Raw genomic sequence first — 23,885 nt, 5'->3', positions numbered from 1 at the left:
AGGGTAGCTCAAAGCAGCTGCTCCCTCAGTGCCCACTCCTCCCATCGAGGGAAAACAGGCCTCCTTTCAGCACTGGCCCTGGCCTCACCAGTGGAATTTGTTTCTCCAGCAAGTCCTAGCCGGTGGGGAGGGGCTGCTGCTCATAGGGGAAATAACAGAGACGCCGGACGGCATTTCTCACATAGCTGCTCTGGCAGCGTTGACCGCAGCGCTTTCCACTGCCTTGGGCCAGGGCCTGCCCACAGCTGAGCTGCCTGCTGCCCCTCTCCTCCTCCCTGGTTGCATGGAGGAGCAGTCTGTCCCTGCAGTGACATGCTCCAGCTGGTTAGAGCTTTTGTCTGTGCTCCTCAGCCACAAGTAGGACCAGAGCTGCCTGAGGTGTGATACAGCTGCAGGAGCTGGGCTGTCCCTCTCCTCACTACAATGTCGTGTCCTCATCACCTGCCTCAAGTGTCGCTGCCCGTGGCTCTGCTGGGCCGTGCTGTCTCTGTGCCAGTCCGTATCGGACTGCTTCCATGTCTAAGTAGCCTATCTCCCTGGTGTAAGCCTGGAATTCCTGTGGCTCACAGCCCTGCTGGGCACTCTGCTGCAGCACGCTGGCCAGCCCTGCAGCATTAGCTGTGTTGTGCCTCCTGGTTTTGTGATGTTTCTTATCCCACCCCAGAGAAGAGCCTGCAGCCATTAGACAAATAGAATTGACAACTTTATAGAGAAAATAAAATTACAACTAAGAAACAGGTGTGGGAGCCACTGCCAGGGCAGGGGCAGCCACACAGTCCCCAGGTGAGCAGAGAAGGATCCCTGGGCCCCACAGAGCCTCCCGCACGTTGGGGGCAGCCGCTCGGCACTGTGCACAGGGCAGGGGTCCCTGCGTGAGGGGCAGGAGCAGGCAGCAGCCGGGGGCTGTGCCCAGGAGGCAGGGAGCGGAGGGCAAAGCCAGGGATGGCAGATAGGGCCTGGGGGGGGAGGCAAAAGGAGCCAAGGGAGGGAGATGCTGCTGGGATGGTGGTGACCAGGGAACAGGGGGTGCGTGATGGTGTGGGAGGGGGGCTGGGAGGGGTGTGCAGGGCCCCTCCGGACCATACCCATGTGCCGCAGCCCAGGGGAAGGGGCACCGTGTCTCCCGGCAGTGGTTGGGAGTGGCAGCCCCAGGCTGGGAGGTGCATGGTGCGTGCAGTGTCTCCAGCACCAGCTCCGCATGGCTGGCAAGTCCTGGGCAGTCCCGGCGTGACTCGGAGGTCCCATGGGGCGCGCGTCACGGCTGCGGTGCTGCGGGGCATGAGGCCTCCCCGCTGGCCCCACAGCAGCTTCCTCCCATGCGCATGGGGCGAAGGAGATGGTGTCCGTCTCCCCGGGGCTCCTGGGGGCCTGGGGCCCTACGAGATCTGGTTGTTGAGCTGACCTGGGTACTGCTCGAACCGCTTGTTGGCCTCGTCGCTGAGTGCGTCACCTGGGCAAGCACAGGGCAAAAGCTGTCAGCTCTGCCAGCACCTCCACTGCCACCGCAGCTGCCTGCCCGCATTACCCCTCGCCTGCCCCAGCCCTACTGCGTCCTGCAGCCCCACACCTGCCCCAGCCCCACTGCATCCCACAGCCCTCATCGCTCCCCAGCACCTCTGTGGGGATGCCCCACGCTGCCCATGCCCCTGTGCCCTCCCACCCTGTGCCATGCCCTGGGGCTGTTACCGATGTGGCAGCTGTGCACCCAGATGCGGTGCCCGTCGTACTTGCAGTTGCATTTCATGGCATTGTTGGTGAAGTCGCTCTCCGCCACCTCGAAGTTGGGGTTGATCACGACCTGTGGGGCACAGATGCTGAGGGGTGGGCGCAGCCCCGGCCCTGTGGGTCCTGCAGCCCTATGCAACCCCATGTTGGCTGGCCCCAGTGGAACTGATAGTGGGGGCACTGCACCAGGACAGCCCTGGCACTTGGTCCCCGCAGCCCCACGGGAGGGCAGGGGAGGCATGGGAGAGCGCCGTGGAGCAGGGGCCGTGCTGTGACCAGGATGGCCCCACCACTGTGCACCCTGTGTCTGCCAGCAATGTTTCCCGGGGCCAGTGCCAGGAGGTTGGACAGGGCTTTCTGGGCTTCTGTGATGAGCAGGACCCAGCTCCGAGCAGGACCTGCCTGCCGACTGCAGCTGTCCTGCTCGGCACCTCCGTCCAACCTGCTCCGGTCCTTAGCAACCGTGGCTCTAGGACAGACTGACTGTTCCCCCTGAATGGGGCACAAGAGGAGCAATGTGGCTTTGGTGCCAAGCTGTCCAGTGCCCGGTGTGCCTGGAGAGGGGAAGGAGGGAGCAGAAAACGCTGCAGTGCTTGGCCATGGGCCGAAACACACCTGAGTGTGTCCCACACCAGCCCAGCCATCCCCAGGCACCAGGACGGGCAGGAGCCCAGCACCGCCAGCTCGGGGGCCGGCGGCCACCAGCCCCGCTCAGCTCGGCAGCGTGTCCCACGCAGCGCCACAAGCAGGAGGTGCTGCGTGCGAGCCCAGGCGTCTGGCTGGGGCTGTGTGGCGCAAGGCTGGTTTAAAGCGTCACTTTTCCCAGGTGCATGCCCAGCCACCAGCAGTCCCCGGTGGAGGCAGCCCGGTGAAAGCTGGGGAGAGGGTGCAGGTGCGCGGAGGCGTTGCCAGTAGGGCTGGGGGCTGTCAGCGGGGGCTCAGCAGCCGCACCTGCAGGATGTAATTTCCTGGCTTGACGTCAGTGATGTCGATCCACTGGCAGTCGATGTCGTGCCGGTACAGGTCCCAGCAGCCCACGGTGATGCCCTGCTCCCCGAAGTTGGCGCACTCATACCGCTTGGCCACGTCTGCCAGCAGGACGGGAGCACAGCTCAGCATGGCCGTGGAGACCCCCCACCGCAGGGGCTGCGCCGGGGAGGCTCGCGGCACCCACCTTCCTCGCACTCCGTGTCCTCGAGGCAGAAGCTGGCCTTGTGGCCCTCCGCCACCTTGGTGCCATTGGGTGTCAGGATGTCGTAGTGGGTGAAGATGTCCATGCTGTGGTAGTGCCTGCAAGAGATGCAGACTGCGGTGCACTGGCTCCCGGACCCCCATGGCAGAGGGGAGGCTGAGGGGCACAGAGAAGGAGCCACAGAGCCAACAGGAGACTCGTCCTGGCCCGTGGCAGGTCCCCCCAACCCGCCTGTCCCCGTGGTGCTCGAGGAAGGTCCCTGCAGCCCCTCTCCTGGGGCAGCAGCATCGCAAGGCTGGGCAGAGCTGGCCCTGCCCTGTGACAGGATGAGGCTGTCCCCAGCCAGCCGGAGGCCCTAGCTGAGCCAGGGAGGCTTGGCCATGTGGCACCATCTGCAGTCCTCTCCTGGCCCCAGAGCCAGGAACAGCCCTGAGCTGAGGCAGACAGAACGGGACAGCCACAGCCCCCAGGCTCATCAGCATCACCCTCACCCTCACCAGCACATCCCTCCGTGGCATCACCCTCACAGGCATCACCACCCTCAGCAGCATCACCCTCATCGGCATCACCCTCATCGGCATTGGCATCACCCTCACCAGCATCACCCTCGCCAGCATCACCCTCATCGGCATTGGCATCACCCTCACCAGCACACCCCTCACAGGGATCACCCTTGCCCTCTCCCACGCCCTCGTGCTGAGCTGTGCACGCACCGGTGGCACTCGTGCCAGACCCAGGAGTGCCGGCCCGCCTTGGGGCGGAAGTCAGCACGGCCGTTGTTGTGGATCTGGGAGGAGAAGCGGAGCAGGCGGCGGTGCCCGTAGGGCCAGTTGGCAAGGCGGGCTGAGCTGGAGAGGCAGTTCTCCTCCGCGGCACAGTACAGCATATGCAGCGGCCGGTCCTCGATGTAAGCCGTCTCCTGAACCAGTGGGGCGTGCAGCAGCAGGTCGGAGGCGGCTGGGGAACACGCGGCTGCTCAGGGACAGGTGGCCGCCCTGCCAGCACGGAGGGCAGCAGGGACAAGGCAAGCGCCCTGGGGCAGCAGGACTGAGCCGGCAGCCTCCCTGCAGTGCCACAGCTGGGCGAACGCGTGCCCACCCCACCAGCCAGGAATGAGGTGCCCGCAGCTCCACCACTTGCAACCCCCCGTGCCCACAGCCCCATCCTCTGCAAACCCCCATGCCCACAGCCCCATCCTCTGCAAACCCCCGTGCCCACAGCCCCATCCCCTGCAAACCCCCATGCCTTCAGCCCCATCCCCTGCAACCCCCCCGTGCCCACAGCCCCATCCTCTGCAAACCCCCGTGCCCACAGCCCCATCCCCTGCAACCCCCCGTGCCCGCAGCCCCATCCCCTGCAAACCCCCTGTGCCCACAGCCCCATCCTCTGCAACCCCCCGTGCCCGCAGCCCCATCCCCTGCAAACCCCCTGTGCCCACAGCCCCATCCTCTGCAACCCCCCGTGCCCACAGCCCCATCCCCTGCAACCCCCCGTGCCCACAGCCCCATCCCCTGCAACCCCCCATGCCTTCAGCCCCATCCCCTGCAATCCCCCGTGCCCACAGCCCCATCCCTGCAATCCCCCGTGCCCACAGCCCCCATGCCCTGCAACCCCCCGTGCCCACAGCCCCATCCTCTGCAACCCCCCGTGCCCACAGCCCCCATCCTCTGCAATCCCCCGTGCCCACAGCCCCATCCCCTGCAACCCCCCGTGCCCACAGCCCCATCCCTGCAATCCCCCGTGCCCACAGCCCCATCCTCTGCAAACCCCCGTGCCCACAGCCCCATCCCTGCAATCCCCCGTGCCCACAGCCCCATCCCCTGCAACCCCCCGTGCCCACAGCCCCATCCTCTGCAACCCCCCGTGCCCACAGCCCCCATCCTCTGCAATCCCCCGTGCCCACAGCCCCATCCCCTGCAACCCCCCGTGCCCACAGCCCCATCCCTGCAATCCCCCGTGCCCACAGCCCCATCCTCTGCAATCCCCCGTGCCCGCAGTCCCATTCCCTGCAACCCCCCGTGCCCACAGCCCCATCCCCTGCAACCCCCGTGCCCACAGCCCCATCCCCTGCAATCCCCCGTGCCCGCAGCCCCATCCCTGCAATCCCCCGTGCCCACAGCCCCATCCCCTGCAACCCCCCGTGCCCGCAGCCCCATCCCCTGCAAACCCCCTGTGCCCACAGCCCCATCCCCTGCAACCCCCCGTGCCCACAGCCCCATCCCCTGCAACCCCCCATGCCTTCAGCCCCATCCCCTGCAATCCCCCGTGCCCACAGCCCCATCCCTGCAATCCCCCGTGCCCACAGCCCCCATGCCCTGCAACCCCCCGTGCCCACAGCCCCATCCTCTGCAATCCCCCGTGCCCACAGCCCCATCCCCTGCAACCCCCCGTGCCCACAGCCCCATCCCTGCAATCCCCCGTGCCCACAGCCCCATCCTCTGCAATCCCCCGTGCCCACAGCCCCATCCCTGCAATCCCCCGTGCCCACAGCCCCATCCCCTGCAACCCCCCGTGCCCACAGCCCCATCCTCTGCAAACCCCCCGTGCCCACAGCCCCCATCCTCTGCAATCCCCCGTGCCCACAGCCCCATCCCCTGCAACCCCCCGTGCCCACAGCCCCATCCCTGCAATCCCCCGTGCCCACAGCCCCATCCTCTGCAATCCCCCGTGCCCGCAGTCCCATTCCCTGCAACCCCCCGTGCCCACAGCCCCATCCCCTGCAACCCCCGTGCCCACAGCCCCATCCCCTGCAATCCCCCGTGCCCGCAGCCCCATCCCTGCAATCCCCCGTGCCCACAGCCCCATCCCTGCAATCCCCCGTGCCCGCAGCCCCATCCCCTGCAATCCCCCGTGCCCGCAGTCCCATTCCCTGCAACCCCCCGTGCCCACAGCCCCATCCCCTGCAACCCCCGTGCCCACAGCCCCATCCCCTGCAATCCCCCGTGCCCGCAGTCCCATTCCCTGCAACCCCCCGTGCCCACAGCCCCATCCCCTGCAACCCCCGTGCCCACAGCCCCATCCCCTGCAATCCCCCGTGCCCGCAGCCCCATCCCTGCAATCCCCCGTGCCCACAGCCCTATCCTCTGCAACCCCCCGTGCCCGCAGCCCCATCCCTGCAATCCCCCGTGCCCACAGCCCCATCCCCTGCAACCCCCCGTGCCCACAGCCCCATCCCCTGCAACCCCCCGTGCCCACAGCCCCATCCCTGCAATCCCCCGTGCCCACAGCCCTATCCTCTGCAACCCCCCGTGCCCGCAGCCCCATCCCTGCAAACCCCCATGCCCGCAGCCCGTGGTCCCGTTGCCTGCAGACCCCGTGCCCGCAAACCCCACGGCCGCTCACTCTCGGAGCAGATGACACCAGCAGCGAAGCGTGTGCCCGTGTTCTTGCAGTTCAGGCTGGCACCGTGGTGCTGGCAGTGGCTCAGGGACATCTCGTGGCCCTCGCACTTCACGCCGCTCAGCACCATCTCCGTCACATTGCTGGCATCCCAGTACCACGTCTCCTGGGGACAGGAGTGAGACGGGCTGGGCAGCAGCGGGGCCCCGCGGCTGCTGCCCCTTGTGCCCCGCAGAGCCGCCAGCACCCGCCGTGGCGCAGCCCTGCCGCGTGCCCCAAACCTGCCCCATGGCCGCTCGCCCCACGGTGCCGCCGGAGCCACGTGGCCGCGGCACCTGCGCCGGCACCTACCGTCACGGCGTGCAGAGAGTAGCCCAGCCCCAGCTGGCGACAGGCCACCATGGCCTCCTTGGTGGTCCAGCCGTCGCTGCACACCGTGCCCCACTGACTGCCCCGCTTCACCTCCACGCGGCCCTCGGACGCCGTCCGGCCGCCAGACAGGCGGATCTGCAGGGAAGGCCTGGGGCCGTGAGCGCCCGGCCCGCCGCGGCCCGTCCTCACCCCGGCCCGGCCCCGCGGCGCTGCTGGCGGCTGCTGCCCGGCCCCCGGCACCGGCACCTACTTGCAAGCCGTGGTTAGCGAATCCCAGCCCCAGCTGGCGACAGGCCACCATCGCCTCCAGCGTGCCCCAGCCTTCGCCGCAGACCAGGCCCCAGCGGGGCTGCCCGCCGCCGGCCCCCACCGCCACCTCGACCCGCCCCTCCGCGCGGCTCCGGCCCCCGCTCAGCCGAATCTGCGGGGAGAGCGGCGCCGGCGTCACCGGCAGGACGCGGCCCAGCCCGGCCCGCTGCCCGTGGTGGGGACCCCAGGGCCAGGGGGATGCCGGGGGATGCCGGGGCCGTGGGGATGCCGGGGGCTGGGGGGATGCCGGGGGCTGGAGGGATGCCGGGGCCGTGGGGATGCCGGGGGCTGGGGGGGACGCCGGGGCCGTGGGGATGCCGGGGGCTGGGGGGATGCCGGGGGCCGTGGGGATGCCGGGGCCGTGGGGATGCCGGGGGCTGGGGGGATGCCGGGGCCGTGGGGATGCCGGGGGCTGGGGGGATGCCGGGGCCGTGGGGATGCCGGGGCCGTGGGGATGCCAGGGCGTGGGGATGCCGGGGGCTGGGGGGGACGCCGGGGCGTGGGGATGCCGAGGCCATGGGGATGCCGGGGCCGTGAGGACGCCGGGCCGTGGGGATGCTGAGGCCGTGGGGACGCCGGGGCCGTGGGGATGCCGGGGCCGTGGGGATGCCGTGACGCTGGGGCCCGTGAGGACGCGAGGCGGCTGGCGGCAGCTCCCGGAGTGCTGCGCGCGGCGCGGGCGCTCGCTGTCCCGGTGGGGAAGCGGCGCGTTCAGCAGGGGCAGGCGGGGCGGGTTAAGTGCGCCGGCGGGGATGAAATGCGGGGCCAGGGCAGACAGCGCTGCTGCTCCAGGCTTCCTCATTTCATCGTCAGCTAAAAAAAAAATCTCTCTCGGTTGGCCCATGGGGATTTTTTTTCTGATGCTTTGGCACAGGCAGAGCAGAGCAGGTGGCTGCCGCTGCCCCATGGCACCCCCCACACACGGACACCCGGAGCCGGTGGCCCCCACCCTCACAGGGCAGCTGAGGACAGTGGCCCCCCGGGCAGCCCTTCCCCAAATCCAGGGAGCATGTGGAGTGCGATGGGGTGCAGCAGAGGGGACCCCCTGCCGCGGGTCCTCCCCAGCCCGGCCGCTGCCAGGGACGTGGCTGCAGCTGCCCGCCACGCCGGGACCCCCGCAGCAGTGCCCACCAGGTTCTCGTAGCCCATGTAGGGGATGTTGCAGCGAACGGCCGCGTCCTCTGAGTGCTTGCAGTCCTCCTCCGTGATGTTCTTGAAGGGGCAGCTCCAGAGGGACTGCTCGGTGCCCGAGCACTGCACCTCGCTCATGTGGATGGGCCCCGTCCCTGCGGAGGGAGGGCTGTGGCTCCGGGGGCAGGGGCGCGGGGCGGCTGCAGCCCTCCTGCCGCCCCCCAAGGCCCCCTCGCTCCCTGCGGTGCCCGGGGAGCCTGGCGCAGCCGTGCCTGCTGCAGCTGCCTGCATGGGGACACTTCAGGCGAGCACCGCGCCCCCGGCACGCCACGTGCCACCACCAGCCAGGCCCGGCCGTGCTCCCCCAGCGCAGCAGGGCCCTGCGCCTGGCCCACAGCCCCAGCCAGGGCAATGCCCAGCCCCTGCGCGCCAGGACGCCTCACCTTGGCCCATGCGCGCTCCGGTGAGCGCCTCCTTGGCACTGCCGAAGCCCAGCTCGCGGCACACCACGCTGGCTGACAGCAGGTTCCAGCGGTCATCGCAAATTGTGCCCCACTCGCTGCTCTTGAGCACCTCGATGCGACCCTCCCCGACCTTCGCGCCACCCTTCAGCCGAATCCGTGGCTGCTGGGGAAAGTGGGTCAGGCAGGGCATGGCGTGGCACAGCATGGTGATACAGCACTGCTTGCTGCAGCCCAGCCCAGCACAATGCAGCGCAGCAGAGCATGGTGCAGCACAGTATGGCATGGCGCAGCACGGCACGGCATGGCATGGCACAGCACGGCACGGCATGGTGCAGCATAGCATGGCATAGTGCAGCCCGGTAAAGCATGCTGCAGCCCAGCACGACATGCTGCAGCCCAGCACGACATGCTGCAGCCCAACACAGCACGGTGCAGCCCAGCACGAGATGCTGCAGCCCAGCACAGCATGTTACAGCACAGCACAGTGCAGCCCAGTAAAGCATGGTGCAGCCCAGCACAACAAGCTGCAGCACAGTACAGCATTGGATAGTGAAGCCCAGCATGGCATGGTGCAGCACAGCACGGCATGGCATAGTGCAGCACAGCATGTCACAGTGTAACACAGCATTGCGTGGTGCAGCCCAGCACGGTGTGGTGCAGCCCAGCACGGCGTGGCACCATGTGGCGTGGCGCAGTGCAGCACGGGTGAGGCTGACCATGCCTCCAGGGATGCACAGGGACAGTGACGGTCCCCACCTGCTGCTTCCATCACGCAGGGACCCAGAACGCCCCACTCCCAAGCCCCGCCAAGCTCAGCGGGGCACCCCAGAGCAGCGCACGCAGGCGGCCACGGCTTCTCGCAGCGCTCACCTGGCCCTGCTGCTGCTGCCGCTGCTTCTTCTTGTGGGCGCTGCCGGTGGCGAAGAGGGGCCCAGGCAGGCAGCTGACGACGGCGGGCATGCCGGCCGTGCAGGCCGCCGAGGTATTGCCCCGGTAGAACTCGAAGGCGCACATCGAGAGGTGCACCTCCGTGCCCGTGCACGACACCGAGTGCAGGCGGTAGTTGAGCTGCTGCCGCTCCGTGAACAGCCTGCAAGGAGAGAGCAGACCCCTGAGAGGGGCTGGCAGGGTAGCTGGGAGCGGAGGTGCCTGGCGGCCGCCCTGCCTGCTACACTCGCTGTCCTGCCTCGCGCCGTCGCCCCTGGGCTGCGCCGTGCCCATGGGGCACCTGCCCTTGCTGGGTCCTGCCCCATGCCCCCGGCAGCATGGGACAGGCAGCTCCAGCAACGCCGAGCCCTGCTCCTGGCGCTCAGGCTCTCCATTGGAGCCATTTACCTCTTCTTGGACCCTACATCCTCTCTGTGCTTGTGTTTGGGGCGAGATTTGGAGGCCAGCCTGGAAAACAGAAAACAGCAATCGAAGAGCCCGGGGCCCTCGGGCTGCCACCCCCCAGCTGCAGCCGCAGCAGCCGCGGTGCAGGGCATGAGAAGCACAGCCTGGCCCTGGCTTCCCCTGAAAAACAGAGCTGGACACGTTGGCCATGCCGGGAGCCTCATGCAGGTGCCTTGTGCCACACGCGGGCACCTCTGCCATCATCTGCTGCCTGGCCACTTGACGCAACCACCTTTCGCAGCAATGATGCAGTTTCCAGCACCGCACCAGGAAACCCGTGCTGGATGCAGCAATGTCCCTTGCTGCCTTGTCGCGCAGGAGCAGATCAAATATGGGGGCAACGATTTGATCTGTTGCTGTCCTGATGCAAGTGCCACATGCCCACGCCCTCATCCAGACACCAGGCATGGCCAGGGCCACACTCCCCGTGGAGCAGGACACCCCGCAAACACGGCCCCAAGTGCCTGGCAAGCGTGACGGGCGCTGTGCCAGTGTCACCAGGCTGTGGGAGCGAGGGAGGCGCCCTGGGAAGCTGTGCAGAGCGGGGTGCGAGGCACCGGGCCGCGGGACCTGCTTGCACGGATGTGGCTGCCAGGACAGGGAGCTGCTGGGCAGGGCAGCGGAGCAGAAGGCTGTTCGGCCCCGGCACACCGGTGACGCAGGAACGGCCCCGACGCACCAGGGCTTCGCCTGGCATAGCAGGGAGGATGATGCTGGGCAGGGGTGAGGTCCCAGCAACAGCAAGAAAAGGGCTGAGAGCCTCAAACTGGGGACACAAGCCAGGGACAAGGCAAAACACCTTCAGACAGCTGGCCCTGTCGCCCTGCAGCGGGTCACATCTGCCTGCACTGCTCTGTGAGACCGGGACGTGGCAAAGGGCTGCCGGGGGCCTCGGCCGCACTCGGGGTACAAGCAAACGGCTGGAGGACACTCGCTAGCACTCGGGAGGTCACATCTGGATGCTGCACGCACTTTTGGTCCCCCCCAACACAAGAGAGACATGAGCAACAGAGCCCCGCAGCGAGCCCCGCAGCCGGTCAGGGCTGGAGGGGAGGCGGAGGGAGCGGGGCCGGCTCAGCCCGGAGATGAGACCCAGCAGCAGCCGCCCTGGGCAGGGGCAGGGGCACGAGAGACTGCAGGCGTGAACCGAAGCAAGGAGCTCAGACGAGACGCAATGAAAAGTGGCCCCGTGAGGATGGCTCGGCAGTGGAGCAGGGGCCAAGAGGGCTCCATCCTCGGGGATTTTCCAAGAACTGAGGGGATAAAGCCGTGAGCCGGCTCTGCCCCCAGAGCCGACGCTGCGCTGAGCAGGAGGTCGGACTGGAGGCCTCAGAGGTCCCCTCCGGCCTGGGTCAGCCCATGGCCCCGTGGACAACTGCAGACGTGCAGCCAGAGGGAGGCTGGCCCAAGGAGACGCGCCCCATCTCTCAGGAGAGAGTGCCTGCTCTGGAGGGGGCTTGGCACGGGAATCCCCCGCCGGCGGAAGAGGGGCCAGAGCGCCAACACAACTGCAGCAACTAGAGCAAGCGGCAGCGAGCGGGACCTCGGGGCGGGGTATCGTGAGCCCCCAGGCTCGACAGGCATCGGCAGCGCTGGCACGGCAGGAGCCATCAGGGACACCCGTTGGTGCCACAAGCTGGGGGCACCAGCATGGAGGGGGCTGGAGCACAGGGCACCTTTGGGACCGGGCACCGGCCGTGGGGCCAGGCGGAGGCGCCTGCTGAGAGCAGAGTGGGTCCTTGGAGCGGCAGCGGGCTCAAGCGAGCGGCACCCTGCCGCTGCCCAGGGACGACGGGCGCAGGCAGCAGCCTAGGTCTTGGCACCCCCGGCCCGATCCAGCAGTGGGAGGGACTGGGCAGCCGACCCATCCCTCAGGATCAGCAGAGAGCGCGAGCAGGCGGGCGCAGGGCGCAAGAGGTCCCAGGAGGATGCCGCATCCAGGCACGGCCAGCCCTGCCGTGCCCATCACCCCGGCGCTGGGTACCGCCAGCCCTGCTCCAACTTGCGCCAGCCCCCGCTGCTGGGAGCAGTGGGGCACACGGCCACTCCAGCTTCCCCACAGCGACCGTCCCCCCAAAGCAGCCGTTTCTGCAGCCCGCCCACCCCGTCCCCAGCAGAGATGGCTCCACGTTGCAGCCTGGCCAGCCCCTGCGCCGGGCCGCCTCTGCCCGGTGCCCTGCACCCCGCCGGCGCAGCCGGGAGAGGGTCTGTGCCCCCTGCAGACCCTGCTGCACCAGGCCCTGAAGCAGCAAGCATGAGGCACAGCCTGGCACGGCCGGGGCCGCAGCGCTGCTCCGGCGGGATCCGCTCGCGCCTGGCTCCGGCGCCAGGGCAGAGCCTGGCTGGGGCCGGACGGCCCAGCTCCGCAGAGGGCGCAGCAGACGGGGCGCCTGGCCCCTTACCTGCCGCCCGGCCCCGGGCGCCGGCCCTTCATCCTGGCTGCGCGCTTGAACCTCCTGTGGGAGCGACACCGTGGCTGGACAGTCAGGGCACGCGCGGCGCTGGGCACGCGCACTGCCGGGCACGCGCACTGCCGGGCACACACGGCGCTGGGCACACACGGCGCTGGGCACGCACGGCACCAGGCACGCACAGCGCCAGGCATGCACACTGCAGGGCCCGTGCACCACTGCGCACGCACGGCACCAGGCACACACAGCACCAGGCACACACAGCGCCAGGCATGCACACTGCAGGGCACACATGGCGCCGGGCACACACAGTACCAGGCACACACGGGGCTGGGCACATACACCGCAAGGCACACACACTGCCGAGCACACACGGCGCTGGGCACACTCATTGCTGGGCACGCACGGCGCTGGGCATGCGCACTGCCGGGCACGCTCAGCACTGGGCACGCGCACCACCAGGGACATGCATCACTGGGCACGTGCGCTGCCAGGCACACACCTCGCTGAGAACACACAGCGCCGGGCACACACAGTGCCAGACACGCGCACCGTCAGGCACACGCAGCACCAGGCATGCACAGCACAGGGCACGCACAGCACCAGGCACGTGTGGCACCGGGCACATCAGCGCCGGACACACACAGCTCCGGGCACACGCAGCGCTGCCGCACCGCGGGCGCAGCGCTGCCAGTCGTCGCTGTGGCTGGGACCCCGTGCTCTCCAGAGCGCCGCGGGAACACGGGTGGCTACGGCAGCACCGCCCGGCCCCTGGGCGCAGCCTGTGCACACGGGCGCCGGGACACCAGCAGCAGTGCGGATCACCAGCTCGTCTGGCGAGCGCCCAGGCAAGCGCCCCGCCGGGGGCCGGGGGCGCTGAGCGCCGCAGAGGCGCCTGGCCGCTGCGTCCGTCCACGGCCCTGCCCGGTGCCCGGCCCCGCTCGCCGGCCTGCCCGGACCCCGGTGCCCGCCAGCCCGACTCACTTGTAGACGTTCCTGTTCACCTTCCTCTCAGCGGGGAAGCCCATCATGCCGCAGACGACGCGGCTGTTGTTGCTGTCCCAGCCCTCGTCGCAGATCTGCGCCCAGCCGTCCTTGTAGCGCACCTCCACGACACCCTCCGCCACCGGCAGCCGCCTCCTGGCCCCGGACACCACCGGCCGCAGCCGCACCTCCTCCACATGGCTCTGCTCCGTCTGCGGGGCACCGGGCACCATCAGCCCGCGCGGCTCCCAGCCCCAATCCGTGGGAATGCCCGGGGGGAGCCGGTGCCTGCAGGGACGGGGCCCCCAGCCTGGGCACGGGGATGGGGCCCTGCCTCCCTGCCAGCCGCCTCCGATGGCCCTGGCAGCCAAGCACCCAATCCCCTCCCATGCAGGCAGCACCCGTGGCCCCTTGGGCACATCACAGGGGAGCGGTGCTGCCGCCCCAGCACCTAGGGACGTGCACCGGGACAGCACCCGGGGGTCCCCAGTGTGGGTCCAGGGCACGGGGAGCACAGGCAGGAGTGGTGCTGCAGCCCTGGCACCCAGGGACATGCACCGGGACAGCACCTGGGGGTCCCCAGTGTGGGTCCAGGGCACAGGGAGCACAGGCAGGAGTGGTGCTGCAGCCCTGGCACCTGGCGACATGCACTGGGACAGCACCCGGGGGTCCCCAGTGTGGGTCCAGGGCATGGGGAGCACAGGCAGAAGTGGTGCTGCAGCCCTGGCACCCAGGGACATGCACCAGGACAGCACCTGGGGGTCCCCAGTGTGGGTCCAGGGCACGGGGAGCACAGGCAGGAGCGGTGCTGCAGCCCTGGCACCCAGGGACATGCACCAGGACAGCACCTGGGGGTCCCCAGTGTGGGTCCAGGGCATGGGGAGCACAGGCAGGAGCGGTGCTGCAGCCCTGGCACCCAGGGACATGCACCAGGACAGCACCTGGGGGTCCCCAGTGTGGGTCCAGGGCATGGGGAGCACAGGCAGGAGCGGTGCTGCAGCCCTGGCACCTGGGGACGTGCACCGGGACAGCACCCGGGGGTCCCCAGTGTGGGTCCAGGGCACAGGGAGCACAGGCAGGAGCGGTGCTGCTGCCCTGGCACCCAGGGACATGCCAGGGGCCGGTGCCAGGGCAGCCAGGAGAACTGCTCTAAGGAGCAGCATGCTGAAAGAGAGAGCGAAGGAGGGAGGGACGTGTGAGCTGAGGAGCGCAGCGTGCAGGAGTGGGTCTGCGCACCGCAGGTCCCTGGCCGAGAGGAGAAGGATGGAACCGGGGCGGAGGCGAGAGGCAGATGCTGCAGCCTGGGGAAGCTGCAGGGGAAGCAGCAGCCCTGGAGGCTCAGGGTAGCGGCAGCCCCCAGCGCTAGCGTGGGGCCGGGGCAGGATGTGCCTCCTGCATCGCCCTGTGGTGCCCGTAGACCCGTCGGCCCCGTGGCCAGGACGGCCAGGGCTCCTGCCTGCTCCCAGCGTCCCGGAGCGGGGCCAGGGCTGCACCGGGGACATGGTGCTCCCCAGCTCCCAAAGGCGCCGGGAAGGCGCCGACAGGGTCGGGGTCCTGCGCACGGGAGCCACCAGCACGCAGCAGGAGCTGACCCCAGCCATGCAGCAAGGACGGGTACAGGCAGTGCCCGCGGCCGGGCTGCCCCGCGGCCGGGCTGCCCCGTGGCCGGGCTCCAGGCAGCACCTGGCTGGCAGCTTCCTCACCTCAATGACGTTGGAGTCCTTGAAGCCAGGGATGCGCTCGTCCTTGCAGACGACACCTGCATCTTCCTCATGGCTGCAGTCGCTGTTGCCCCAGCCCCGGTGTTTGCAGTCCCCAATGCTCTTCTCGCCCCCACCACAGTTCACGTTGTCCAGCCAGATCCGCCCTGCGAGACACGAGGTGGAGGGGGGGTGAGAGGAGGCCGAGCCACTGCGGTGTGCCCAGTGCAGCAGGGCCGGCGGCGCCGGAGCGCAGCCACAGTGGTGCTGGCGTGCAGGGACGGGGCAGTCGTTCTGCAGCACAAAGCCAAGGCGGAGAAATGCAAAGAAGAAAGCTCGGAAGGGGCAGAGCTGCAGTGGGGTTTCCACATCCGCAGAGGGCTGCCCTCCCAGATGTAACCCCCCAAATGGCCAAAAAATGTGACACTCACTCCCCGATCTGGACAGCTTCTGCCCTGCAGTGCAGTCTGCTGCACCTCTGCTCCGCACAGCTGCACCCGCAGAGGTGCGCAACCACCCTGCCCCACACAGGCATGCACAGGCCCACCGCTGTGCTGCACGCACACAGTCTTCCCAGCCCCCGTGCACAAACAGCAGCTCACATGCACGTACGGAGCTCTGCAGGCTGCCAGGCACACGCGTGCACAAACGCATGCCCGTGCACACGCGTGCTGCCGGGCACTCTGCGAACACAGGAGCTGCCCGGCCCCGCACGAGCGGCGCACGCACACCGCTGCAGCAGCCTCGCTGCCCCGGCAGCGAGCGGCGCGCGGCCTCGGCACGGCCGGCCCCGCAGGCGCAGCGCCCGGACCGGCGCCCGCTCCTGGCTCTTACCGACGCCTTTGCCGTACTTGGCGCTGTGGGCCCAGCCGGTGGCAGCCACAAAGCCAAGGTGCCGGCACAGCACGTGCGCGTTGTCCAGCGTGAAGTCGTCGTCGCAGATGGTGCCCCACTCATCGTTGTAGAAGACCTCAATGCGGCCCTCGTTGTGCTTGCGCGGGTAGCCAGCCAGGCGAAACTTCAGCGCGGGGCCAGGGCCGCGCGTGGGGCCGGGGGGGGTGGGCTGGGCGCTTCCCACCCACAGCCAGGCGCCGGCCAGCAGCGCCAGGAGCTGCGGCTGTGCCCAGGCACCACGGCTCCCCATGGCAGCTGGGCCCTGTGGGGAGAGGCGTCAGGGGCGGCCCCGATGCTGCCCCACGCGCCGCAGCCCGGTGTGGCTCCCCGGCCGGGACGCACCCCTGCTCCCCACAGCCGTACCCCGCTGCTCTCCCCCAGGCCCACGCGGGCTAAACCCCCGTTCACACGCAACTCAGCTCAGCTCCAGCACATCCACACCTCCCCCGAGCAATGCCCCCCCCACCCGCCACGACCCACATCCTGCCACGACCCACATCCTGCTCTAACCTGCATCCTGCTGTAACCCACACCTTGCCGTGAACCACATCCCGCTGCAAACCGCATCCCACCGTGACCCACATCCCGCCACAACCTGCATCTCACTACGACCCGCAGCCCGCCACAACCCACATCCCGCTGTGACCGGCATCCCGCTGTGACCCACATCCCTCTGTGACCCACACCCCGCCGCGACCCGCACCCCGCCACAACCCACATCCCGCTGTGACCGGCATCCCGCTGCGACCCGCACCCCGCCATGACCTACATCCCGCTGTGACCGGCATCCCGCTGGGACCCACATCCCGCTGTGACCCGCACCCCGCCGCGGTTCGCAGTGCAGCACTGCACTGCGTCTCCCAGGCCGCAGGGTGCAAGCCGGCCGCCAGCAGTGCCAGGTGCCGCCCACGGGTGCGGAGGCCGTGGGAGCTGGGCCGGGGCTGGGGAAGCCCTGTGGGAGCGGATGTGGCTCGATGCCCCGGGCAGCACAACGGCCGCGGGGCTGCCGGCCCGCGCCCCGGCGGCCGGAGCCCTCCCCGTTCCTCTTCACGCAGCTTTTCCGCCAGCCCGCCAGCAACACCCACGGCTCCCCAAGTGCCAGAGGGAGATGCGGTGTTCCCACATCAGCCTCTTCGACACACGGCAGCAAAAGCATTTCTCCATGAACCGCCTCCGCACATGCTTGGCACAGTCAGGGGCCCCTTGGCCCCACTGGCGCCGCGGCCGCTGCATCTCACCCTGCGGCGAGGGAAGCGCGCCCTGCGCAGCCGCCCCACGCCAGCCTGCCCCACCGCCTTTGCACGCGGCCCTGGCTAGCACGTGGGCTCTGGGAATGCCTCCAGAGCCCCGCAGCCCTGGGGGGCAGCCCTGGGCTCGCTGCACCCCGGGCGCCGCCTCGGCCCGGCGAGGACACAGCAACGCCCGCGGGGAGCGCATTGCGGGCAGGCAGCAGGGAAACGCTCTGCTGAGCCTTCTCATCAGCTCGTTGGGGCAGGAGGAAGAGAAGGGCGAGCACAAGGGCCGCGGCGCAGCGCAGGGGCCCCGAGCGGGCAGTGGGCGGGAAGGCTCCGGCCGCATTCCTGCTGCTGGGAAAGCAGTGCGGGGATGAGCCTGACACCGCACAGCAGGGCTAAGGCTCTCCCCATGCTGCCCGCGGCCGCCGAGGGCCACCCAGACCTCCCGAAGGAAGCCCAGCCGAGCTCCGTCCCCTGCACGTGCGGGCGTGAACCGGCAGGTCTGGGCCGCTCAGCTCTTTGGGAGCCGGCGAACGCTGCAGGCGCTGGGGCAGAACTGAAGTTGCACTGGCGCTCGCGCAGAACAAGCGGGACGATACTCGCCGAGGCGGACTGCAGGCGAGCGCCCAGTTCTCCTGCAACGCGGCTGCACAAGGCTGAAGGACTGCAGCACAGCTACCGCCCGTCTCTGCGGTTCTGCAGAAACGGCCTCTGTCGGAAAGCTGCTAGGACCTTTTATGAAACTACAAGTTTGGTTAATTGGAGTAACTGTGCTGACATAACAGGCTGAGACTGGAAGGCATTCAATTCATCTCGCACGACCTTTTAATGAATAATTAGCACACAACACAAACAGTGTACCTCCTACTAAGTGGATTAAAGCTGGTCACCCGCTGGAACAAAAATGTGGCTACAACTGGGAAGTCACCATCCGGTGAGCTCTCTGGTGAGGTTCACATGCTATTCAATAGCAAAACACTGTCTGGAGGGGAAAAAGGTTCTCTCCTGGCACAGCCTGTAAAGGCACAGAAATGGGGGGAGCACACAGAGCTGCGGTGGGAATAGGCCCCTGGATGTCCTGCTAAAATGGCATCATATGCGCACATGCGTGACTTAACAAAAACAAGGCCATGTCCCTAGGAAGGACGCGGGTGGGAGCAGAGACCAGAACCGGGCACCTGCGAAAGTGCCTGGGTTTGTGCCGTGACAGCAATCCTCCGGCCCCACGGGGCCCCAGCAGTGTGACCTGCAGGATCTGGCGCGCTCAGCGTGAGCAGGATCGCTGAAGCCGCTCGTATCTGCGAGGCTGCGGCAGGCTGCTGCTGCCAGCCCTGGCACCAGCACAGGCAAGGGGTCGGGGAAGGACAGGGAGGACGCGCGGGCCGTGGGAGCGCAAGCAACAGCGAGATGAGAGGACACCGGTCCATCCCGTGTCACGGAGAGGGGAGCGGTGGGATACTCCGATCCCGGGCTGCAGGTAACCGTGCTGAGGAATGATTCAGCCATAACCTGGCCAAACCTCCTCGGCACTGCCTTCAGGACAAGGTGTCTGCACCCGCCGCCAGCTCCAGCTGCTGCGCCGTGGCACGCAGCCGTCACACTGCTCTTGCAGGGCATGAACCCTGCACCCTCGCCTGGTGCCGCAGCAGGACCCGCGCCGGGACAGCCCAGCCCCAGGTGCCGGGAGCACTGCCCTGTTACGGCGCGAGAGGTTTCAGTGCTCCCCATCCCCATCGCAGTGCTCCTACCCGGCACGTCCCCGGCACGTCTGCCTTTCCATGCTGATGATTCAGCCCGGCTGCTGCATGACCAGCTCATGCACAGCATCCTCCCCACCGCCTCCGACGTCCCCTGGCTGCAGGGACTCCTGCCACCAGTCCCTCAAAGCCTGGAGCGCGTGTGGTTGATTTTCATCCCGTTTCACAAGACCGCTCATCTGGGCATGCAGCCACCCCCACGGCACCCGCTGCCTCCAGACCGTGCTACCAGTAACGCCCAGCCTGGTGCCGGCACCATGAAGGAGGATGCCAGGCATGGGCAGCCCCGCGAGCAGCCTCCAGCACCCCGCGAGCCCCTCGGGCCCCTGTGCCAGCAGCACCTCTCTGCTCGTCCTCAGCTGCTGCCACCCATCCCGCAGCTCCCCAGCGACCCGTCCCGATGAATCCACATGGACCCACAGCACCTCCCATCCCTAATGAAGCGTGGATGTGGGGCTGTCAGCGTGAACTCCCAGGGGGAACGCACGAGCTATTTCCCTCGTTTCTGTAAAGATCTCTCTCTCCAAGTGTGCTCCGGATCCGTGCGCTACAGCGGTCAGGCTAACAGGGCTCTCATTGTCCTGATCACTTTTTCCATTTTCTTATGTGCAAGCCGTGCATTTGCTGTTCTCAGGGCATGTGACACTGGCCAATGTTGCTGCCCTGGTGGGAGCTTTGCCACTGGTCCCGCGCGCTGCTCCCAGGACAAGGACCTGCTCCCCCCGCCTGCTGCGCCCCCACCAGCTGCTGTCCTGGGCACAGCTCTGCCGGCTGGCGGCTGAGGTGGGGCTGGGCTCAGCGTCTGCAGTTCTGGCCCGGGGCCCCTTTCCTCCACCGCCCGACCTCGACTCAGCCTCACGGCACCACAGTCTTGCAGGCTGGTGCTGCCAGAGGGTGCGTGGCCTGCACCAGGTCTGCACGCAACACTGACCTGCGAACAGCCCGGGGCACTGGGGCTAGCCAGCGCCGGCTGGGACGGGCAGGGGCTCAGGAATCACCTGGGATGGGCTGAGGTGTCCAGCTGTGTCCCCAGCCTGCTGATGCCACATGCTGCCAAACGGGAGCCTGCCCAAGCCCTGCCTGCCCTCGGCTGCCCCAGGCCCTGGCGATGCCACTGCCTGCTGCCTGCTGCCTGCTCCGGCCAGAGACAGAGCCCCCCCTCTAACCAGAGCTGCAGGCAAGGCGGTGCTGCCCGAGCAGGCAGCTGGCCGTGCCGCGCCGTGCCACGCTGGAAGTGCATCCCCTCAGCGCAGGAACGGGGCTGCAGCACCAGCCTGCGACGGGAAAGGGCTTGGGAGGACGCACTGCCCTGAGCAAACACCCGTCGCGGGAGCCACAGGAGCAACCCAGGTCCTCGCGACGGCTCAGGAAACCTCAGGAATGTCCCGGCCGCTCGGGCTGCTGGGCTGCGTGCCGGGCCCCAGGCACTGTTCACTGCCGGCAGGACAGCACAGGGCTGAACCATGCTGCCAGCCACGGTGTCCCGGTGCCCCGCGGAGCTGAACCCCACAGCCCTCTGCACCCCAAGGGCTGTTCAAGCCTGATGCACCATGTGGCTTCCCTCGGGCACCCGGAGCGACATCAGACCCCGCTGGGAAAACCCTGCTGAACAGTAAGGAGCTGGAGAAGGGACAGCTCTGCAGATGAGCTAGATCCCTGGCAAGCCACTGCGTTTGGACTGTGCACGTTACCGCTGCCAAGCACAGGTCATCCTTGCAGCTGGGGGTGATATCCTAGAAAGCAGCACCTGGGAAGGCCAGGCCATGCTGGCGCTGCAGGACTTGCCCTCAGCACCGCTGTGCAGGAGGCCTGGGCACGTGCACAGGGACACAGAGCAAAGCAGACACTGACAAACTGGGAGGACTCAGAGAAGAGCAGCACAAATGACCAAAAACCTGGGAAACCCGCCAACGCGGAGGAAGACGCTCCCTCTGTTTATCCCCTCTGGGGAAGGCTACGAGGCAACACGGTCACACCCGGCCGAGGTCCAAGCGGGGACCACGTCTTTGGGAGAGCAGGGCCACGTCCCAGCCCATGGGGCAGGAGGAGGTCTGGTGGGCCCCATGGGCCCCACGCTGTATCCATCTCCCCCAGGGCCCCAGCACATACAGACGGCAGCCTGGCCTCCCGCTCCGGCCCTTTCGCAACCCCGGCTGCCTGGATGGGCTCCCTTTCCTCTCCTGCTTCCCACAGCCCCGGGACCACTGGGGAGCGGTGCACGCACAAGCGCAGGAGCCACGTGCGCACGGGAGCAGAGGAGCGACGACACCACGCCTCACCGGCCAGCTTTGCGATCTGCAACGGACCGCACAGGGCCAGCAGATCCCCGGGAAGCACAGCCGAGGCCCGGGGCAGCCCGGCTGCCCCGATGACCTGGCCCAGGAGCACCATGGAACAACCTCAGGCCACCGCAGGGGCCCGGCTGCCCTGGCCGGCTCTGACACCTCCTGAAGCCAGACTGGCGCCGCAGAGTGAGCCGGGAGCACCGTGGCAGGGCTGTCGCTGCCATCCTGCTACGTGCCCCTGGCTGGGTGGTGCCCAGGCCGCTCTGCTGCTGCAGGCACACGGCCCCGGCTGCTGGCACGGTGCTGGATGGCAGCTGGGCGCAGAGAACTGGCCCACGCTCCGGGCTCCACTTCCCCTTCCCCTGCTGACTCCAGGTCCAACCCACCAGGTCAAGTAGCCCTGAGCCCTTTGGGCTGCCTGATGTCCCCCCTGTCCTGCTGTCCCCCTCTGCAGCTGGTACATCTCTGTCCTGTTGCCAAAACACTGGCAGCTTCCTGGGACCCTGCACACCCTGGGCCCAGCCGGGTGCTGCCCGGGGCTCCCCAGGAGAAACTCGCAGCAGCAAGGAGAGACCCTGAAGGATGCTGTGGATGCTGCAGCCACCGGCCACCATGCTGTGATAGCCCAGTGGCAAGGGGCAGGCAGCTGGGCTGGCAGCCCCGGGGGCTACTCCACTGGGGCTCCGGTGCAGAGGGGCAGCCGGCAAGCCCTGCTTGGCTCTCTGCCCACTCATCTGGAGAGCAGCCAGGGACATGTAGGGCCTGGCCATGAAGAGGGACTGCCCCCACCCCCCTTCATCCTTTCGTCCACCTTCTTCCCCGAGGGCCACAGCAAATTCCATCTTCAGTGGAAATCCTGAGTCTCCACCACCCTTTGCAAACCACAGCTCAGCAAACAAGCCTCCTGAAGCCAGGCACCGCACAGTACACCCAGGGCTGCAGCAAGGCTGCAGCATGGCTGCACAGATCCATACAGCACCCTGCAAACCCCACATCTGCTCGACAGCCCTTCCCAGAAGTCACACGGGAAACACACACTGCCTGCACTACACAAACCCTCGCTCCCTGCAAACACAGGGACACGCGGCACAACTAACATTACACAACCCCTCTGTCCTCAATACAGCCCATAGAGTACACAAAGAAAGCTTTCTGCAGCAAACACAGGGTACCACAAAGTTAAACTCCATCCTGCCAGCATCCCACAGACATGGCACAGTCATGCTCTGACAGCCAGTGGTTCTCTGCACAGTAGAATGGCACAGCCCACAAAGTCACACAACTTTTGCACTACGCAGCCCCACATAACCCTCCATTCATTCCACAGCTGCAGTAACCGCTAACTGCTTCACATTAAACACCACCTTCCTCTGCAAAATGCGTTGCGCTATCCAGACAACTTAAGCAGTGACCACAGCCCGTATCACATCCCAGCACACTGTGACTCACCACACCATACTCTCCCATGCATGCTGTGAAGCACCTTCAACACACAGCTCCCCCACACACACCCTACCACTCAGGACTACACAGAGCAGCTGCACACAGATAACTCCTCTCTTCACCCCAACACAGCACTCCCCAAAGCACCACGCTGCAAGGAGCGGCGCCTCACAGCCCTCAGCCACGCACAAGCAGCTTGTGCTCACTCCGCACAGCCCCGTGCTCCGGGATGCCGCACGTCTGCCCGGCACCCAGCGGCCGCCCGCTCCCATCACACTCGCGCACGCTCCCGACCTCGGCTCGCGAACGGACGCGCCAGCCCCGCGCCCCTGGCCCTGACACCACGGGGAAGGGCTCGGTGGAAAGCACGGCCCGGCCGGCGCACGCAGCCCCGCCGGCCGCCCCGGCCAGCCCCGCTCCGCCCTCCCCGCCGGCCCGGCCGGCCCCGCGCCGCTGCCCCGGGCGGCGGCGGTACCTCTCGTCCGCCCGCGCTGCGCGCCGCTCCCGGTGCTGCGGCGGTTCCGGCAGCCGAGCCGAGTGCCGGCGGGGCCGGGCCGGGCCGCGCCGAGCCGCCCCTCTCCGCCCCGGCCCGCCCCGCGCGGAGCCGCGTCCGGGGCCGCCCCGCCGCCGCCTGCCCCCGGCGCGGCCCCGCGCCAGCCCCGGCAGCGCGGCCGCCCCGGCACGGCCCCGCTCCCCGCGGGCGGGCCGCGCTCCGGGCCGGGCCGGCGCCGAGCCGCTCGGGGGCCGCGGGGCTGCCCGGACCCCCGGCCCGCTCGGGGCCTTCCCCGGCGGCTCCGTCCTACCCCCGGCCGGGCCCCCACCCAGCGTGGCCTGGCCAGCCGGGAGCACCGAGGCGCTCAGGCTGCCCCAGCAGCTGCCCCTCAGAGCAGCTCCCTGAGCACGGCCAGCCAGGGAGGCCTGGGAAGGCATGGGGAAAGGCAGGGGCTGCCCCGGGTCCCCAGCCTGCCCTGGCCCAGCCTGACCTCGTCCCTCGCCCTCGGGACAGAGAGGCAGAGAGAAAACTTCGGTTTGCTCCTTCCACCCCTCCCTGCCCAGCACTTTTCCAAAGGCTGCAGCAGGATGGCTGGATAGATGTCCCTCCTTGCCCCCCCCCCCCCCCGGCCTGCCTCTAAGGCACTGTCCTGGCAGGGCAAAGTGCCTCTGGCGGCAGCAGCCCCCCAGACCCAGAGGGGAGCCAAGGGCATGACTCTGTCCTGGTCTCAGCACACGCTGCCGGCACTCGGAGCTCATT

The 23,885-nt window shown here is 68.4% G+C and overlaps 1 protein-coding gene across 6 annotated transcripts; it reads right to left on the bottom strand.

The window, feature by feature from the left end:
- Positions 1 to 690: 690 nt before the first annotated feature.
- On the bottom strand, positions 691 to 23,172 carry LOXL3 (lysyl oxidase like 3). Of its 6 annotated transcripts, none has more exons than XM_062574806.1 (15): positions 23,109 to 23,172; positions 15,854 to 16,175; positions 15,023 to 15,186; positions 13,320 to 13,531; positions 9,403 to 9,622; positions 8,512 to 8,695; positions 8,069 to 8,223; positions 6,879 to 7,049; positions 6,608 to 6,763; positions 6,260 to 6,422; positions 3,631 to 3,874; positions 2,900 to 3,015; positions 2,677 to 2,813; positions 1,687 to 1,798; positions 691 to 1,450 (listed from the first exon to the last, which is right to left on the bottom strand). In XM_062574806.1, exons 2-15 carry the CDS (start codon positions 16,161 to 16,163, stop codon positions 1,377 to 1,379), a joined length of 2,418 nt encoding a protein of 805 aa, XP_062430790.1. In that variant the 5' UTR covers positions 16,164 to 16,175; positions 23,109 to 23,172; the 3' UTR covers positions 691 to 1,376. The 6 variants fall into 6 exon arrangements, with proteins under 6 accessions (XP_062430790.1, XP_062430791.1, XP_062430792.1 ...); XM_062574807.1 differs by having other exon boundaries at positions 8,512 to 8,692; XM_062574808.1 differs by lacking the exon at positions 6,608 to 6,763.
- Between the last annotated feature and the right edge of the window lie 713 nt (positions 23,173 to 23,885).

Source organism: Rhea pennata, chromosome 4, assembly GCF_028389875.1.
Source record: "Rhea pennata isolate bPtePen1 chromosome 4, bPtePen1.pri, whole genome shotgun sequence".
NCBI lineage: Eukaryota > Metazoa > Chordata > Aves > Rheiformes > Rheidae > Rhea > Rhea pennata.
Note: the sequence above shows the minus strand (reverse complement) of the source record. Positions and strands in the feature narration are given on the sequence as shown.

Excerpts from the sequence above, each read along its gene's own strand:
- LOXL3 (XM_062574806.1), bottom strand. The coding sequence starts at position 16,163 with ATGGGGAGCCGTGGTGCCTGGGCACAGCCGCAGCTCCTGGCGCTGCTG. Across the intron at positions 8,224-8,511 it reads CGGAGCGCGCATGGGCCAAG|GGACGGGGCCCATCCACATG; the intron begins GTGAGGCGTCCT and ends CTCCCTCCGCAG. Across the intron at positions 6,423-6,607 it reads ACTCTCTGCACGCCGTGACG|GAGACGTGGTACTGGGATGC; the intron begins GTAGGTGCCGGC and ends TCCTGTCCCCAG.